General features: G+C 48.0%; 1 protein-coding gene across 1 annotated transcript; it reads right to left on the bottom strand.

Annotated features, from left to right (window-relative positions):
* Positions 1–5,212: 5,212 nt before the first annotated feature.
* LOC129695084 (tubulin alpha chain-like) lies at positions 5,213–9,255 on the bottom strand. Its single transcript, XM_055631834.1, has 5 exons — positions 9,202–9,255; positions 8,711–8,933; positions 8,419–8,567; positions 7,462–8,142; positions 5,213–7,268 (listed from the first exon to the last, which is right to left on the bottom strand). Exons 1-5 carry the CDS (start codon positions 9,202–9,204, stop codon positions 6,972–6,974), a joined length of 1,353 nt encoding a protein of 450 aa, XP_055487809.1. The 5' UTR covers positions 9,205–9,255; the 3' UTR covers positions 5,213–6,971.
* Positions 9,256–18,947: the final 9,692 nt, after the last annotated feature.

The following is an 18,947-nucleotide window of genomic DNA, read 5'->3' as shown; positions in this document are numbered from 1 at the left end:
TAATTTACTGGGAAACTCACTTGTTTCGGCGCAATCATGGAGGTTAAGAAATAGGCAACATTTCAGCCAAAGCCCTTCTCAGGACTGATCAGGTTTTTGATTGGGGTCGTAATAATAAATTAAGAGGAGGATCCAGATGGCTGAGGAGAAGCTGAGAATGTGAGGAGACAGCAGGGCACCGTAAATTGGAGAATTTATGTTTCGACCACTGGATGCAGACTGCCCAATCTGAGTGCTGCTCCTCCATTTCCGGTTGTGCTCACTTGGCAAGGAGGAGGCCCAGGACAGAAAGGTCGTAATTCGTATTGTAGGGGGAGTTGATTGCTGATCACAGGGAGATCAGGTTGGTTAATGCGGAACCGCGCGGTTAAGGTGTTCGGCGAAACGATCCGCAATCCTTACGCTTAGTCTCACCGATGTAGACAGCTGACATCTAAGCAGCGTGATTCCATAGCTAGTTTTGAGGAGGGCGGTACCCTCTGTTGCACCTTGACGACTGCCCTGACATCGGGAATAATCTTCCTGCATCTAGCCTGTCCAACCCCTTAAGAATTTTGTAAGTTTCTATAAGATCCCCTCTCAATCTCCTAAGTTCTAGAGAGTATAAACCAAGTCTATCCAGTCTTTCTTCATAAGACAGTCCTGACATCCTAGGAATCAGTCTGGTGAACCGTCTCTGCACTCCCTCTGTGGCAATAATGTCCTTCCTCAGATTTGGAGACCAAAACTGTACGCAATACTCCAGGTGTGGTCTCACCAAGACCCTGTACAACTGCAGTAGAACCTCCCTGCTCCTATACTCAAATCCTTTTGCAGTGAAAGCTAACATACCATTCGCGTAACGTACAGGCGGCTTGACCAACCTCCCGGAGCGGGTACGCAACCCGCCCTCCCCCTCCTCCGCAGACACAGCAGGAGCAGGAGCAGGAGCAGGAGCGGGCGACCGAGCCGGAGAACGGGCAGGAGAGGGAAGGCGCAGAGATCGGGGAGGGGAAGCTGGCACAGGGCCGGATACGCGAACAGACGAGGGTGGGCTGGGAGTATGGGAGCGGGGCACATAGAGCTGAGAGGGCAGAGTTCGGGGCATGCGAGGAGCGGCAGGCGGAGAGGAAGAAATCGGGGGGGGGGGGGCGAAAGGGGCAGCAGGAGGCGGAGCGGGCTCATTGACCAGCCGCTAATGCTGGCGGGACCGGCGGTAGATGGTACCCACGTGGTTGACGAGGTAAGACCGCGGCGAGCCGGCAGAGCAGACGACAACCGCCAGACGGTAGTGGCCGGAGGGGGACTGCATCCGGACGACCTGACTAGGGAACAGACGCGGAAGGGGGCGGCAGGACTTGTCGTGGGAGCGTTTTTGTATGTCCTGCTTCTGGGCAATGCGCTCCCGGACGGCATCAGGGCGGAGGGCAGAAGGCACCAGGGACCGCTGGGACACAGGAATCGGAGGGCGCGTGGTGCGGGACATGAGCCGCTGAGCAGGCGAGCCCAGGGCAGGGTCACGGGACATGTTGCGGAGGTTGAGGCGGGCCAGGTAAAAGTCCGACCGGGAAAGTCTGCAGTGCTCCAGCAGCTCCTTGGCACTGCGGACGGCGCGCTCGGCAAGGCCGTTGCTCTGCGGGTACTCGGGGCTGCTGGTGAAGTGACGGAAGTTCCAGGTGGCAGCGTAATCGCGGAACTCTGCGCTGGAAAACTGGCCACCGTTGTCCGACTGCAAACTCGCAGGGGAGCCAAAGGTTGTGAAGTGTCGGCGCAGCTTCCCAATGACGGCAGCAGATGTGAGGGAGGTCAGCTGGTCCACCTCGAACCAGCTGGAGTAGGAGTCCACAAGGACCAGGAAGTGCTTGCCACGCCACTCAAAGATGTCAGTGGCGACCGCCATCCATGGCAGATCGGGGGCAGGCTGTTGCAGAAACGGCTGCCGTTGCTGATGGGGAGAGAGGCTGTTGCAGGTGGAGCAGGCGGAGACCCTCTCCCGGATGTCATGGGCCATGCCGGGCCAATAGAACTGGCTCTGGGCCTGGGACAGGGTGGCCTCGGCCCCGGGATGGCCGCTGTGGGCGGTGTGAAAGTAGTGGTCCCGCAGCGACGCAGGTACCACAACCTTGTGGCCCTTCACCACCACTCCGTCGTGCAGCACAAGCTCATCCCGGACCAGGAAGTAGGGCACGGCACCGGCCGGCAAGGATGAGGGACGGTCGGGCCAACCACGCCGGATGACGTCGGCAAGTTGTTGCAGGGCAGGATCTTTGGCAGTGTGCTGGACCAGGGACCGCATCTGCTGTGAAGGCACAATATTAATGTTTAACACCATCAGGTCAGACGATTCGTACAGGTGTCGGGCAGTGGACGTCAGCGGTGCGCGGGACAGCGTGTCGGCCACGAACATGTCCTTGCCCTTGCGGTACACGACCCGAAACGTGAACCGCTGGAGCTGCAGCATCATTCGCTGCAAACGGGATGAGGCGACGTGGATCGGCTTATTCAGGATCGTGACCAGCGGCTGGTGATCGGTTTCGACAGTGAACGTGTTGCCCAGGATGTAATCCTTAAACTTCGAGCAGGCAAACACCACGGCGAGGAGCTCTTTCTCGATCTGAGCATAATGCTGCTCAGCGGGGGTCATGGTGCGAGAAGCGTAGGAGACAGGCAGCTGCAGGCCATCGTAAAGCTGCAGGCAGGCGGCACCAAGTCCAAACTTCGAGGCATCGCAGGTGAGGACAATCGGTCGCTGCAAGTCGAAAAACTTGAGAGTGGGGGTAGTAACCAGTCTGGACTTCAGGATGTCAAACGCCTTCTGGTGCTTCGGGAACCAAGCCCAGGCAGTGTCCTTTTTGATCAGCTCCCTCAGGGGTGCACTCAGCTCGCTGAGGTCGGGAATGAACTTCCCCAGGTAGTTCACCATGCCCAGAAAGCGCTGCAGGCTGGGTACGTCGGCGGGTGCAGACATCCCAGAGACCGCAGCCGTCTTCTGCGGGTCGGGCTTCAGCCCCTCAGCAGTGAAGACGTGGCCCACGTACGTGACCTCTGGGACGCGGAAACGGCACTTCTTGGGGTTGAGCTTAAGGTTGATCTCACGAGCCCTGTCCAGGACTTGGCGGAGGTGGAGGTCGTGCTCAGCGACGTCCTTCCCGTATACCAGGATGTCATCGACTATGATAGCACACGGCAGACCGGCAAACAGCTGTTCCATGGTGCGCTGGAAGACTTCGCTGGCAGACTTTATTCCGAATGGCATGCGAAGGAAGTGGAACCTGCCGAAGGGTGTGCTGAAGGTGGTCGGGTAGGAGGAACGTTCATCCAGCGGTATCTGCCAGAAAGAGCTTTTGGCATCGAGGACTGAGAAGATAGTGGCCGGGCCAACCTGTGCAGCGACGCCCTCCACCGTCCGCATGGGGTAGTGCGGGCGCTTGATGGCAAAGTTCAGGTCCTTGGGGTTTATACAAATGCGAAGCTCACTCTTATCCTTCTTTGCAGCAACAACCATGGTGGGAGACCCACCGGGTGGGATCACTCACCTCCTTGAGGATGCCCACGGCCACCATGTGTCGCAGAGTCGACTCCACCTTGTCCTTCATGGCAAAGGAGACGCGGTGTGGAGGGCGGACCACAGGTTCGACAGTCGTGTCGACAACGATCCTGTAACTACAGGGCAGCCTGCCCAGCTCGTCGTTGAAACGATCAGGGTACTTACACAGGGGGTCCAGGAGGGTCCGCACCTGGTGGATATCGCGGTGAAAGGAGACTAAACCGAGGTCCTGGCACGCACGGGCGCCCAACAGCGTGATGTTCTCAGTGTCCAGCAGATAAAAAGTGAGGGGCCGAGCGGCCTTCAAAACCTTGCAGATAAGAGTTGCCTTCCCGACTGGTACGAGCACTCCTCCCCCGTAGGCATGTAGACGGGAGTTGCCGGGAGTAACCTTCTCCCCAGACCTTATCTGTTTGAAGAGGCTCACTGACATAACATTGGCGAACGCCCCCGTGTCGACCCTTGCTGGGAAGGTCACCCGTTATCAGTGCAGGTGCACCCAACAGTGAAAAAATGCTTGAATCATCATGGGAAGAGCTTGTATCAGAATCAGGGAGTTCGTCCGACTAGTACTGTGAACCGAGTGCGCTATCATCCTCCCCAAGGTTGTTTAGCATTCTCCTGGGGCCAGTTACAGGTTTCCCACGGGAGCGGCAAGCGGCAGAGAAATGATTCAGTTTTTTGCAAAAATTACAAGTCTTCCCCAGCGCGGGGCAAACATTAAACTGGTGTGATGCAAAGTTGCAGTTGGGGCAACGACGCGGGCTGCCACCCGAGGGGGCGGGGTAACCACGCTGTCGCTGCGGGCCATTTACCCGCCGGCGTCCAGAAACAACGGCAACGTTAACGTCCTGGGCTGCAGGCTGCACGGTGGCTACAGCCGCCGCCATGCGAGAGGCATGCAGAGCCTCGTTCAAAGTCAGGTCTGGCTTCCTTAGAAGTTCAGCCCGCAGTTTCTCGTCCTGTAGACCAAACACCACGACATCCCGGGTCATATGATCGGGGGTCAGCTCGGCCAGGCGGCAACGCCGAGCCAGATGCCTTAACCGCGGCAATGTAGGTGTCAATGTGCTCCCCGGGTGCCTGACGCCGACTAAAGAATTTAAACCGCTCTAGAATGCAGTTGGTGGGAATGTCGCACAGACCGTTGAATTTAGCCAAAAGACATACCGGGTCATGAGGATCCTCACCATCAACGTATTCAAACGACTCCGAACGCTCCAGGGCTTCCGGGCCAGCCAAGTTGAGGAGCAGGTGTGACCGCATCACGGGGGTGGCATTAGGATGAGCAATCGCAATAAAGTGCTCAAAGTCGCGTCGGAAGACAGGCACCGATGGGCAATGTCGGAGTCGAAAACTAACATGTCAGGCTTGCGACAAGAGGTGGCCATGGTGGCGACACGGTGGAGAAACAACGAAGGGTGGGAAACTGGGAGAAAAGTAAATAAAACCCGACAAACAGGAGGCGCAAGGTACTACTATGACACCATGTAAAGACGTGTGGAAACACACTAAGTCTTCACTACTATTTTATTACCAAACACACACTTTACTATTCATACACATTCCTGCCCTAGCTGTCCGTGGTCTGTCACCGGAGCTAGAGAGCGATCTGGAGGTGGGGAGGTTACAATTATACTGGTGATATGGGGAGTGCGTTGGGCCTCACTCTGACAATGGAGGAGGGCCAGGACAGAAAGGTCAGATTGGGAATGTGAGGGGGTGTTAAAGTGCTGAGCAACCGGGAGATCAGGTAGGTTTTGGCGGACTGAAATGGGAGATCGACTGTCGGAACCTAAAGGCCGGGTTGGGTCCGAACTGGGAATTCTGGAATCAGAGCTGGAATCCGCGAAGTAAAACAAGAGGCGCACGCAAGACCCGAGAAAGTAAAGGGGGCTGTGGTAACGTGATTTGATAGTTTATTGTGGAACGCCGAGGTTGAAGAGAGACGTGATGGAGGTATAAACATTATGAGATTTATGCCCCTGTCCCACTTAGGAAATCTGAATGAAACCTCTGGAGACTTTGTGCCCCACCCAAGGTTTCCGTGCGGTTCCCGGAGGTTTTTGTCAGTCTCCCTACCTGCTTCCACTACCTGCAACCTCCGTCAACCACCTGCAAACTCCGGGAACAGCACGGAAACCTTGGGTGGGGCACAAAGTCTCCAGAGGCTTCCGTTCAGGTTTCCTAAGTGGGACAGGGGCATAACTCTCATAATGTTTATACCTCCAGCACGTCTATCTTCAACCTCGGCGTTCCACAATAAACTATCAAATCACGTTACCACAGCCCCCTTTACTTTCTCCGGTCTTGTGTGCGCCTCTTGTTTTACTTCGCGGATTCCAGCTCTGATTACAGAATTCCCAGTTCGGACCCAACCCGGTTATAGGTTCCGACAGTCGATCTCCCATAGGGTAGGAAACACAGCAGGTTTCCCATGGTGGAAATGTGTAACCCCAGAGGGGTAGCTATGAAATAAAAGGAGGACATTTAACGAAGATGTGCGGCGTAGTTTCTTCGACCCGTCTATTGGAAAGGCTTTTCAATAGACGCGTCGAAGTGCCGTGAATAGAGGGATATGGATCATGTCCTGGCAGATGAGATAAGTGTAACTTGGCAGCATGTTCGGCGCAAATCCTGTGGGCCGCTGGATCCGTTCCTGTGCTGTACTGTGGTATGTTCTGTGGTCTATGAACACTGGAGTATCTCCCATTGTCGGCGCCCGGTCAGCCCGCTCCATCAGCACAAGGAGTTTCAATGACTGGAACGTTGTGGTCCTTGGACCCCCGTGCTCTTTCAAGAAACAGATTGCCTCCCCCAATGACCAATCCCCATCTTTACAATCATCCCCATCCCGAGATACATCAGTGTGACGATTTGTGAGAGGCGATGATTTACGACGCCAGGACTCGTAGGATTGAGATTTAAAATGTTTGGAGTAAAGACAGGTGAGTAATGTTCCTGTGGAGGTATATGATCCCATGAGCGGCATAGATAGAGTTAATGCACAGAAACCTTCAGCACCAAAGATGAATCAAAAACTAGAGGGCATAGGATCAAGATGAGAGGGGAACGAGTTATAGGAAACTGAGGGGACATATATCTCGCAGGCGGTGGTGGGTACATGGAACGAGGTTCCAGGTGATCTAGTAGAGGCAGGTACAGTAACATTTAAAGGATATGTATGCAGTTTCGTGTCGAAGAATTGGATAGAATGATATTCGCCAAACGTGGGCAAATTGGATGATCAGAGATGATGCGGCATGGTGGGCATGGACAAGTTGGGCCGAAGGGTCTGCTTCCACGGTATGAAACTATAGACATTAAGCAATTGGGCCTTTGCGAAGGACGCAATAGCAAACTATGTCTCAAATATATTTAATTTCATCAATTAGATCTACACCAGTATTAAAAATAACTAATCTTTCCAGATATACAACAAAATTCACTCTTCCTCTTCCGCCTTCTTGTCCAGATCCGCCGAATCGATGCCCACTTCCTCGTAGTCCTTCTCCAGCGACGCCATGTCCTCCCGCGCGTCCTGGAACTCTCCTTCCTCCAGACCCTCTCCCACGTACCAGTGGACAAAGGCCCGCTTGGCGTACATCTTGTCGAACTTGAGGTTCATGCGGGTCCAGGCCATGGAGATGGCGGTGGTGTTGCTCAGCATGCAGACGGCTCGTTGCACCTTGGCCAGGTCGCCCCCCGGAACCACCGTCGGGGGCTGGTAGTTGATGCCTACCTGCGGGGGAGAGAAAGAAGAGACTCATAGAAACTTTCAATAGTATCCATTGCGAGCTAAATGTTAAGAAACCTGGGCCACCGTTCAGGAAGGTTCTCGTCTGTTCTGGATGTGGTAGATATCACAATACAGTGTGGAACCGCGGGTTGGATCAAGCTTATGTTGCGTGGATTGGTTTACAATCTACACCTACCTTGAACCCCGTCGGGCACCAGTCCACGAACTGGATGGAGCGCTTGGTCTTGATGGTGGCGATGGAGGCGTTGACGTCCTTGGGCACCACGTCCCCGCGGTACATCATGCAGCACGCCATGTATTTGCCCTGGCGGGGGTCGCACTTGAGCATCTGGTTGGCCGGCTCGAAACAGGCGTTGGTGATCTCCGACACGGACAGTTGCTCGTGGTAAGCCTTCTCGGCCGAGATCAGGGGCGCGTAGGTCACCAGCGGGAAGTGAATGCGCGGGTAGGGGACCAGGTTGGTCTGGAGCTCGAGCAGGTCCACGTTGAGGGCGCCGTCGAAGCGCAGCGAGGCGGTGATGGACGACACTACCTGCGCCAGCAGGCGGTTGAGGTTGGTGTAGGTGGGGCGCTCGATGTCCAGGTTCCGCCGGCAGATGTCGTAAATAGCCTCGTTGTCCAGCATGAAGGAGCAGTCGGAGTGCTCCAGGGTGCAGTGGGTGACCAGCACCGCGTTGTAGGGCTCGACCACGGCGGTGGAGATCTGCGGCGCCGGGTAGACGGAAAACTCCAGCTTGGATTTCTTGCCGTAGTCGACGGAGAGTCTCTCCATGAGGAGGGAGGTGAAGCCCGAACCGGTGCCGCCCCCAAAACTGTGGAAGATGAGGAATCCCTGCAGTCCGGTGCACTGGTCGGCCTGTGGGCAAATAAAGCGGAGAGCATTGAGAAGGAGAAAGGTGGGGTGAGTGTGAGTGTTGCAGGAGTAAACTGACCCTCTGGAGAGGTGTCTAACGTCTGTGGTCCCACCCTAACAACTGTAATTTGTGTGTAACATCTGGAGTTGGACAGTTGCGAGAGAGCATTCTGAGGGATAGGTTATTCACCAAGAGCGGAATCCAACTGGCGAACCAGGAGCGCCAGATCATTGAATAATGGGCGCTGGTTCACGGTTGGATTCGGTTCCACAACTTACCAGCTTCCGGATGCGATCCAGGACCAGGTCGACGATCTCCTTGCCGATGGAGCAGTGGCCCCGGGCGTAGTTGTTGGCCGCGTCCTCCTTGCCGGTGATGAGCTGTTCGGGGTGGAAGAGCTGCCGGTATGTGCCGGTCCGCACTTCATCTACAGGGGAGCAAACAGAAAACGGAGAATGAACCAGTTCATTAAGAAACGGGTTCATTAAGAATCACACGCCCCTCGTCAAACGCCGCGGGGAAGGTTTCAGACAAGGCTCAACATGTCAGGACTCTCCCGTTTCACCTTACCGATCACCGTGGGCTCCAGATCAATGAACACGGCCCGGGGGACGTGCTTGCCCGCCCCCGTCTCGCTGAAGAAGGTGTTGAATGAATCGTCGCCGCCCCCGATGGTCTTGTCGCTGGGCATCTGTCCATCCGGCTGGATCCCGTGCTCCAGGCAATAGAGCTCCCAACAAGCATTGCCGACCTGAACTCCGGCCTGGCCGATGTGGATGGAGATACACTCACGCTGGAGAGAGAGAGAAAGATGGGATGGGTCGGTGGAGGAAAGGGGGAAGCTATGATTGTGTTATTCCCACGGATATCGGTTCCGAGTGCTAACATTTCCCCCACGCCAGACCACAGTGTGCGACCGGATCAACGCGTTTACCCAGCGTGGTCACCGCGGAATCACTCTCCACCCATGGGCCTTAGTTCCCGGTTCTCTTGAGTTATCCCGGCTCTCCCCATCACCGGTTTCACACGACGCCCCGCCGCCCAGCCCCGGGATCACCCACCATGATGTCCCTTCCAGTCTCTCAGCTCCAGACAATGTGTCGCATTCGCCGAACGCGTCCCTTTTATACCCCGCCCCAATAGAACGTTCATACACCCGGGCCGCGCTGTGATTGGCCGCCAGCGACCCGTGGAACGCGGAGACAAAGGCAAAGAGAACGCCGATTGGTTCTCAGCGCGAGTGACGCAACAGAGGCGACCTGTTCTTCGAACGGCGCAAAGAACCGTCGGCATCTCGGCGTCACAACCGAGGATCATTGGACGTTTCAATAGTCGCGTCAACCCCCTGTCCCACTTTGGAAACCCGAACGGAAACCTCTGGAGACTTTGCGCCCCACCCAACGTTTCCGTGCGGTCTCCCTACTACAATTTAGAAGATTGAGGGGGGATCTTAGAGAAACTTATAGAATTTATAGAAATACATTCTTGCCCTAGAGGGTGTACAGATAAGGGTCACCAGACTGATTCCTGGGATGTCAGGACTTTTATATGAAGAAAGACTGGATAGACTCGGCTTGTACTCGCTAGAATTTAGACGATTGAGGTTGGATCTTATACAAACTTACACAATTCTTAAGGGGTTCGGACAGGCTAGATGCAGGAACATTGTTCCCGATGTTGGGGAAGTCCAGAACAAGGGGTCACAGTTTAAGGATATGGGGGAAATCTTTTAGGACCGAAATGAGAAAAACATTTTTCACACAGAGAGTGGTGAATCTCGGGAATTCTCTGCCACAGAATGTAGTTGAGGCCCCAGTTCATTGGCTATATTTAAGAGGGAGTTAGATGTGGCCCTTGTGGCTAAAGGTATCAGGGGGTATGGAGAGAAGGCAGGTACAGGACACTGAGTTGGATGATCAGCCAAGATCATATTGAATGGCGGTGCAGGCTCGAAGGGCCGAATGGCCTACTCCTGCACTTATTTTCTATGTTTCTATGTTACCTGCTTCCACTACCTGCAACCTCCGGCAACCATCTGCAACCTCCGGGAACCGCACGGAAACCTTGGGTGGGGCGCAAAGTCTCCAGAGGTTTCCGTACAGGTTTCCTAAGTGGGACAGGGGCATAACTCTCTCCTCGACCCCCCCCCCCCCCCCCCCTCACTCCCACTGTTACCTCAATTCCTCACTCCTCTCTAGTCCTCCATGCCCTCACTCCCTTCCACCAGTTCCTCCCCTCACTCCTCCACCCTCCTGTTCCTTCACTCTCCACGTCACTCCCTCCCTCCCTGCCTGCACCCCAAGGCTGGTCACTTCCTCTTCCTCAACCCTACTGTGTTCCCTCACCCCCCTGCTCTTCTCCAGCCCAGCTCCTGTTGAGTAAGTCACACGTACTCAGGGACTGGTACAACAGTATTTACTGAGTAACACATACAACACTCAGCAGCATATCAATTCTACCGTGCTGCATCACCAACTAACAGCACATGTCGGCTTGTGATAATATGAATGGTGTAGTAATAGGCGGAGCTTATATTAATAAATCATTACATTGGTTAGTAAGTAATGTAACCAATCTACATCTTTCCTTCTAAGATTAATAAGAATAAAAAGTGAAACACGACTACAATAAAGTGATATAGTAAGTAAGTAAGTAAATACATTTTATTTATATAGCACGTTTAAATCAACTCGCGTTGAAACCAAAGTGCTTTACATAGCAATGTTACAAAATTTTGAGATTTAAAAAATCAAGTCTGCAATTTATCCCATCAGATAAAGCATAAAAAGAAGATTAATTTGATACCTAATTCACTTTCATATCTTCAGTATTAAAAAACTTATGGCCATTTTCATACTCGGAAATTAGCATCCTGTTCCCTATTGCTTTTCCATTGACAACACAAAAGCTGTGATCAAGGACAGTCAAAAGCCCATAACTTTCTTAAAAATTAAGAGAACTGAAAGAAATGTTCAGTTATTATAGATTGAAGCATTCTGAAACAAATATTAAACAATTGTATTTGGATGACCTGAAATTAAAGCATAGAATTAGTTAGTTACCCAATTGTAGCTGATTACAAAATTCAATTATTTCCTGTCAGGTCGTTTACCGTCATGTGATTATTGGCCCCACCCTGATGTGTTTCACCTGTGTCTCGTTATCCCCTGCTAGTCTGTATTTAAGCCCTTTGTGTTTTAGTTCTCATTGCCAGTTCGTTGTGTATGCTACTTGGTATCACCTCGTTCCAGCTCTAGAAATCTTGTGACCTCGACCATTGCCTGTTTTTCGACCTCTGTTTTTTGCCTGCTCCTAGATTGTACTGTTGCCTCTGTTTTGCTTACCTGTGTACCGACTTGGACCGATTAAACTCTGAAGACTGATCTGCCCTGTGTCTGAGCCTGCATTTGTGTCCTCCTCCTTGTTCAGTTCTGATAAATATATTATATTAAACAAGCGTCTCAGATTATTAAATGAGTATCTTTTAGGTTTGAACCCCGTTTAATCTGGGTTTATTAATTTACTAATATATTTACTCAATCTTCTCACTGGGATCTTTGTTAGAATTTTCTGATTTGTATTTAAAAGCGCTATAGCTTTATATGAACCTAGTTCTTCTAGGTCTTTATCTTTTTTAGGTATAAGCGTAATAGTTGATTCTGCTAGTTTTCTGGAAGTATATTTTCTTTAAAGGCATGTGTATATAGTTTTTGTAAACGTGGGATGATTATTTCATGGAATCTCTTATAAAATTAATTGTTAACGCCATCTGGCCCGGGCGTGTTGCCATTGTTCAGCGAATTTATTGTTTCCTCTATTTCTGCAAGTGTAAACTGAGCTCCCAGTTCCTCCTGTTCCGAGGGGTCACGTTTTGGAAGGTTACATTAATCTAAGAAGTTTGTAATTTTATTGTCATCTGCTGTGATTTTAGATGTGTACAAATTTTGACAAAATTGGGCAAATCTTTTGTTAATATCTTTAGGTAGTGTTAATAATTCGCCGTTTTCTGATTTAATTTTAATAATTGTGTTTTCCTTTTCTTGTTTTTTTCAATTGACGAGCTAAAAGTTTATTTGGCTTATCACCGAATTCAAACATTTCCTGTTTTATAATAACCATATAACCATATAACAATTACAGCACGGAAACAGGCCATCTTGTCCCTACATGTCCGTGCCGAACAACTTTTTTCACTTAGTCCCACCTGCCTGCACTCATACCATAACCCTCCATTCCCTTCTCATCCATATGCCTATCCAATTTATTTTTAAATGATACCAACGAACCTGCATCCACCACTTCCACTGGAAGCTCATTCCACACCGCTACAACTCTCTGAGTAAAGAAGTTCCCCCTCATGCTACCCCCAAATGTCTGTCGCTTAATTCTGAAGTCATGTCCTCTTGTTTGAATCTTCCCTATTCTCAAAGGGAAAAGCTTGTCCACATCAACTCTCTCTATCCCTCTCATCATTTTAAAGACCTCTATCAAGTCCCCCCTTAACCTTTTGCGCTCCAGAGAATAAAGACCTAACTTATTCAACCTTTCTCTGTAACTTAGTTATTAAAAACCCAGGCAACATTCTAGTAAATCTCCTCTGTACTCTCTCTATTTTGTTGACATCCTTCCTATAATTGGGCGACCAAAATTGTACACCATACTTCAGATTTAGCCTCACCAATGCCTTGTACAATTTTAACATTACATCCCAGCTTCTATACTCAATGCTCTGATTTATAAAGGCTAGCATATCAAAAGCTTTCTTTACCACCCTATCTATATGAGTTTCCACGTTCAAGGAACTATGCACGGTTATTTCCAGATCCCTCTGTTCAACTGTATTCTTCAATTCCCTACCATTTACCATGTACGTCCTATTTTGATTTGTCCTGCCAAGGTGTAGCACCTCACATTTATCAGCATTAAACTCCATCTGCCATCTTTCAGCCCATTCTTCCAAATGGCCTAAATCACTCTGTAGACTTTGGAAATCCTCTTCATTATCCACAACACCCCCTATCTTGGTATCATCTGCATACTTACTAATCCAATTTAACCACACCTTCATCCAGTTCATTGATGTACATGACAAACAACAAAGGGCCCAACACAGATCCCTGAGGCACCCCACTAGTCACCTGCCTCCAACCCGACAAACAGCCATCCACCATTACCCTCTGGCTTCTCCCATTCAGCCACTGTTGAATCCATCGTGCTACTCCTGCATTTATACCCAACAGTTGAACCTTCTTAACCAACCTTCCATGAGGAACCTTGTCAAAGGCCTTACTAAAGTCCATATAGACAACACCCACTGCTTTACCCTCGTCAATTTCCCTAGTAACCTCTTCAAAAAATTCAAAAAGATTAGTCAAACATGACCTTCCAGGCACAAATCCATGTTGACTGTTCCTAACCAGACCCTGTTTATCCAGATGCTTATATATATTATCTCTAAATATCTTTTCCATTAATTTTCCCACCACTGAAGTCAAATTAACAGGTCTATAATTGCTAGGTTTACTCTTAGAACCCTTTTTAAACAATGGAACAACATAGAAACATAGAAACATAGCAATTAGGTGCAGGAGTAGGCCATTCGGCCCTTCGAGCCTGCACCGCCATTCAATATGATCATGACTGATCATCCAACTCAGTATCCCGTACCTGCCTTCTCTCCATACCCCCTGATCCCCTTAGCCACAAGGGCCACATCTAACTCCCTCTTAAATATAGCCAATGAACTGGCCTCAACTACCCTCTGTGGCAGAGAGTTCCAGAGATTCACCACTCTCTGCGTGAAAAAAGGTTCTTCTCATCTCGGTTTTAAAGGATTTCCCCTTTATCCTTAAGCTGTGACCCCTTGTCCTGGACTTCCCCAACATCAGGAACAATCTTCCTGCATCTAGCCTGTCCAACCCCTTAAGAATTGTGTAAGTTTCTATAAGATCCCCTCTCAATCTTCTATATTCTAGAGAGTATAAACCAAGTCTATCCAGTCTTTCTTCATAAGACAGTCCTGACATCCCAGGAATCAGTCTGGTGAACCGTCTCTGCACTCCCTCTATGGCAATAATGTCCTTCCTCAGATTTGGAGACCAAAACTGCACGCAATACTCCAGGTGTGGTCTCACCAAGACCCTGTACAACTGCAGTAGAACCTCTCTGCTCCTATACTCAAATCCTTTTGCAATGAAAGCTAACATACCATTCGCTTTCTTTACTGCCTGCTGCACCTGCATGCCTACCTTCAATGACTGGTGTACCATGACACCCAGGTCTCGCTGCATCTCCCCCTTTCCCAATCGGCCACCATTTAGATAATAGTCTGCTTTCCTGTTTTTGCCACCAAAATGGATAACCTCACATTTATCCACATTATACTGCATCTGTCAAACATTTGCCCACTCACCCAGCCTATCCAAGTCACCCTGCAGTCTCCTAGCATCCTCCTCACACCTAACACTGCCCCCCAGCTTAGTGTCATCCGCAAACTTGGAGATATTGCCTTCAATTCCCTCATCCAGATCATTAATATATATTGTAAATAGCTGGGGTCCCAGTACTGAGCCTTGGGGTACCCCACTAGTCACTGCCTGCCATTGTGAAAAGGACCCGTTTACTCCTACTCTTTCCTTCCTGTTTGCCAGCCAGTTCTCTATCCACATCAATACTGAACCCCCAATGCCTTGTGCTTTAAGTTTGTATACTAATCTCTTATGTGGGACCTTGTCGAAAGCCTTCTGGAAGTCCAGATACCCAACATCCACTGGTTCTCCCCTATCCACGCTACTAGTTACATCCTCGAAAAATTCTATAAGACTCGTCAGACATGATTTACCTTTCGTAAATCCATGCTGACTTTGGCCAATGATTTCACCACTTTCCAAATGTGCTGCTATCCCATCTTTAATAACTGACTCTAGCAGTTTCCCCACTACCGATGTTAGACTAACTGGTCTGTAATTCCCCATTTTCTCTCTCCCTCCCTTCTTAAAAAGTGGGGTTACGTTTGCTACCCGCCAATCTTCAGGAACTACTCCAGAATCTAAAGAGTTTTGAAAGATTATTACTAATGCATCCACTATTTCTGGAGCTACTTCCTTAAGTACTCTGGGATGCAGCCTATCTGGCCCTGGGGATTTATCGGCCTTTAATCCATTCAATTTACCCAACACCACTTCCCGGCTAACCTGGATTTCACTCAATTCCTCCAACTCCTTTGACCCGCGGTCCCCTGCTATTTCCGGCAAATTATTTATGTCTTCCTTAGTGAAGACGGAACCAAAGTAGTTATTCAATTGGTCCGCCATATCCTTGTTCCCCATGATCAACTCACCTGTTTCTGACTGCAAGGGACCTACATTTGTTTTAACTAATCTCTTTCTTTTCACATATCTATAAAAACTTTTGCAGTCAGTTTTTATGTTCCCTGCCAGTTTTCTTTCATAATCTATTTTTCCTTTCCTAATTAAGCCCTTTGTCCTCCTCTGCTGGTCTTTGAATTTCTCCCAGTCCTCCGGTATGCTGCTTTTTCTGGCTAATTTGTACGCATCATCCTTCGCTTTGATACTATCCCTGATTTCCCTTGTTATCCATGGATGTACTACCTTCCCTGATTTATTCTTTTGCCAAACTGGGATGAACAATTTTTGTAGTTCATCCATGCAGTCTTTAAATGTCTTCCATTGCATATTTACCGTCAACCCTTTTAGAATTAATTGCCAGTCAATCTTGGCCAATTCACGTCTCATACCCTCAAAGTTACCTTTCTTTAAGTTCAGAACCATTGTTTCTGAATTAACAATGTCACTCTCCATCCTAATGAAGAACTCAACCACATTATGGTCACTCTTGCCCAAGGGGGCACATACAACAAGATTGCTAACTAACCCTTCCTCATTACTCAATACCCAGTCTAAAATAGCCTGCTCTCTCGTTGGTTCCTCTACATGTTGATTTAGATAACTATCCCGCATACATTCCAAGAAATCCTCTTCCTCAGCACCCCTGCCAATCACCCAATCTACATGCGCAGTATGCCAATCCTCGGGGACTATTCCCGTTTCTAATGCCATTTGAAATATTTCTGTCATAGCCCCGGCTGTTTCTACACTAACTTCCCTCAATGTCCTAGGGAATACCCTGTGTCAAAAGTGTCAGGACTTATTTTACTTTGAAACTCATAGTATCCGTAGCTACTCTACTAGTTTCCCTTACCTCACATAATTCAATATCCTTCTCTTGGTGAATACCGACGAAAATAAATTGTTCAATATCTCCCCCATCTCTTTTGGCTCTGCAGATAGCTGTCAACTCTGTCTCTCCAATGGACCAATTTTATTCTTCGTTATCCTTTTGCTATTAATATAGCTGTAGAAACCCTTTGGATTTACTTTCATCTTACTTGCCAAAGCAACCTCATATCTTTTAGCTTTTCTAATTTCTGTCTTAAGATTCTTTTTACATTCATTATACTCCTCAAGCACCTCATTTACTTCATGCTGCCTATAATTATTGTAGATCTCCCTCTTTTTCCTAACAAGATGTCTAATTTCCCTTGAAAACCAGGCCTCTTTCCACTTTTTACTGTTTCCTTTCAACCGAACAGGAACATAAAGATTCTGTACTCTTAAAATTTCCCCTTTAAATGTCCTCAATTTCTCTTCTACATCTTTCCCATAAAACAAAATGTCCCAGTTCACTCCTTTTAAATCATTTCGCATCTCATCAAAGTTAGCCTTTCTCCAATCAAAAATCTCAACCCTAGGTCCAGTTCTGACCCTCTCCATAATTATATTGAAACTAATGGCATTGTGATCACTGGACCCGAAGTGCTCCCCAACGCACACCTCCGCCACCTGTCCCATCTCATTTCCTAACAGGAGGTCCAGCACTGCCCCTCCTCTAGCAGGTACCTCTATGTGTTGCTGCAAAAAACAATCCTGCACACATTTTACAAACTCCAAACCATCGAGCCCATTTACAGAATGTGTTTCCCAGTCTATGTGGGGAAAGTTGAAATCTCCCAATTTGGAATAGTCTTACCACTCTTGCCGATAAAATTCTGTTTAATTTCAATTTCAATACTGTTATCTTATTATGTTTATCTATATTTGGGTCTTTGGCTTTGTCTAACTCTAATTGTCTAATTTATTGTGCTAACTTCAATTGCTCTATATTATTTTGTTTTATTTAGGAAAGTTTGATATGAAATTATAACGCCTCTAATAAATGTTTTGAAAGTTTCCCATAATAAAGAGGGTGACATACCTGGCGTATCATTCATCTCAATAACATTTTTCATTTGTTGTTTTAAGTACGTGTAACCTTGTGAGTTATTTAAAATTTGGTGGTTAAACCTCCAGAAGGATTTTTTACCCGGCATGCCTTCAACTTTTAATATAAAAGTGAGCGGGGAATGGTCGGAAATAATGCTGATATGGTATTTGGGATTAATTGTATATGGAATTAATTTCGTATCTATTAAGAAATATTCAATTCATGAGTAAGTTTTATGCACCGCTGAATGAAATGGCTATTCCCTTCCAGTTGGGTTAGCAATTCTCCATACATCTGTTATATGAGTGTATTTTTATATATGTGTTTAAAAGTTCACTAGTCATGATCTTATGTCACATCTCCATTGTTTTATAGATTTATCTAACTATGGATGTAAAACGCAATTGACCCCCCCTACCCCCCCCCCCCCCCCCCCCCCCCCCCCCCCCCCCCCCCCCCCAATTATTGCATTTTGATAGTTAAACTCTGATATTATATCCAAAATGTTATTAAAGAATTGAGGGTTATCAAGATTAGGAGCATAAATATTTATCATAGTAAATTGAGTGGAATAAATTTCCCCCGAAACTATAACATACCACCCCTCTTTATCTGATATAGTATTCTTTAATTTGAATGGAATGCCTTTTCGGATGATAATAGCCGTACCTCTAGATTCAGAAGTAAATGAAGAGTAGAATGTTTGACCTATCCAATTTGCCTTAAATCTTATCTGTGTTTGTTATTTCATATGTGTTTCTTGCAGAAAAAATTAAGTCAGCATTGAGTGATTTTAATTGAGCAAAGATTTTACCCTTTTTAATTGGTTCATTAGCACTTCTTATGTTCCAACTACAGAACGCCATTCCTCCATTCTTTTTATGTCTGTCGTCTTGCATTTTGAATCAATTTGATATATTTAAGTCATATGGTGCAAACAAATACCTCAGAACTTTGGGCATTAGGTGGTCGTCCCGAACTTTTGCGTTTATTTGGTATCTCCTTTTTAAAGCACACCTTAAAAAAAGATAAGAGAGTGTGTTGTAATGAAAATAAAAAAAGTAACAACCGTGGTGACTAAAAAAAAAGTGATTTTAAAGCATCTAAAAGGAGCTACCTTAAGGGGGAGGGTCTACCTAAGGTGGCAAGATCTTGATAGACTTCAGTTGATGTTAATCTATGTTCAACGGGAAGCTTTTAAAGAACAACGGAAGATAACTAGAAAGGCAATACGGCGAGAAATTATGAAATATGAAAGGAAGCTAGCCAATAATATAAAAAAGGATTTTAAGAGTTTCTTCACTTATACAAAGAGTAAGAAAGAGGCAAGAGTGGACGTTGGACAGCTGGAGAATGATGCAGGAGAAGTGATAATGGGAAATAAAGTCATGCCAGAGGAACTTAATTACTTTTTTGCTACCGTCTTCACAGTGGAAGATACCAGCAACGTGCCTGAAATTCAAGAGTCTCAGTGAGTAGATGTTCATGGATGACTATTACAATTGAGTACGTGCTTGGGATGCCG

The sequence above is a fragment of the Leucoraja erinacea genome, unplaced genomic scaffold, assembly GCF_028641065.1.
Source record: "Leucoraja erinacea ecotype New England unplaced genomic scaffold, Leri_hhj_1 Leri_938S, whole genome shotgun sequence".
Lineage (NCBI taxonomy): Eukaryota > Metazoa > Chordata > Chondrichthyes > Rajiformes > Rajidae > Leucoraja > Leucoraja erinaceus.
Note: the sequence above shows the minus strand (reverse complement) of the source record. Positions and strands in the feature narration are given on the sequence as shown.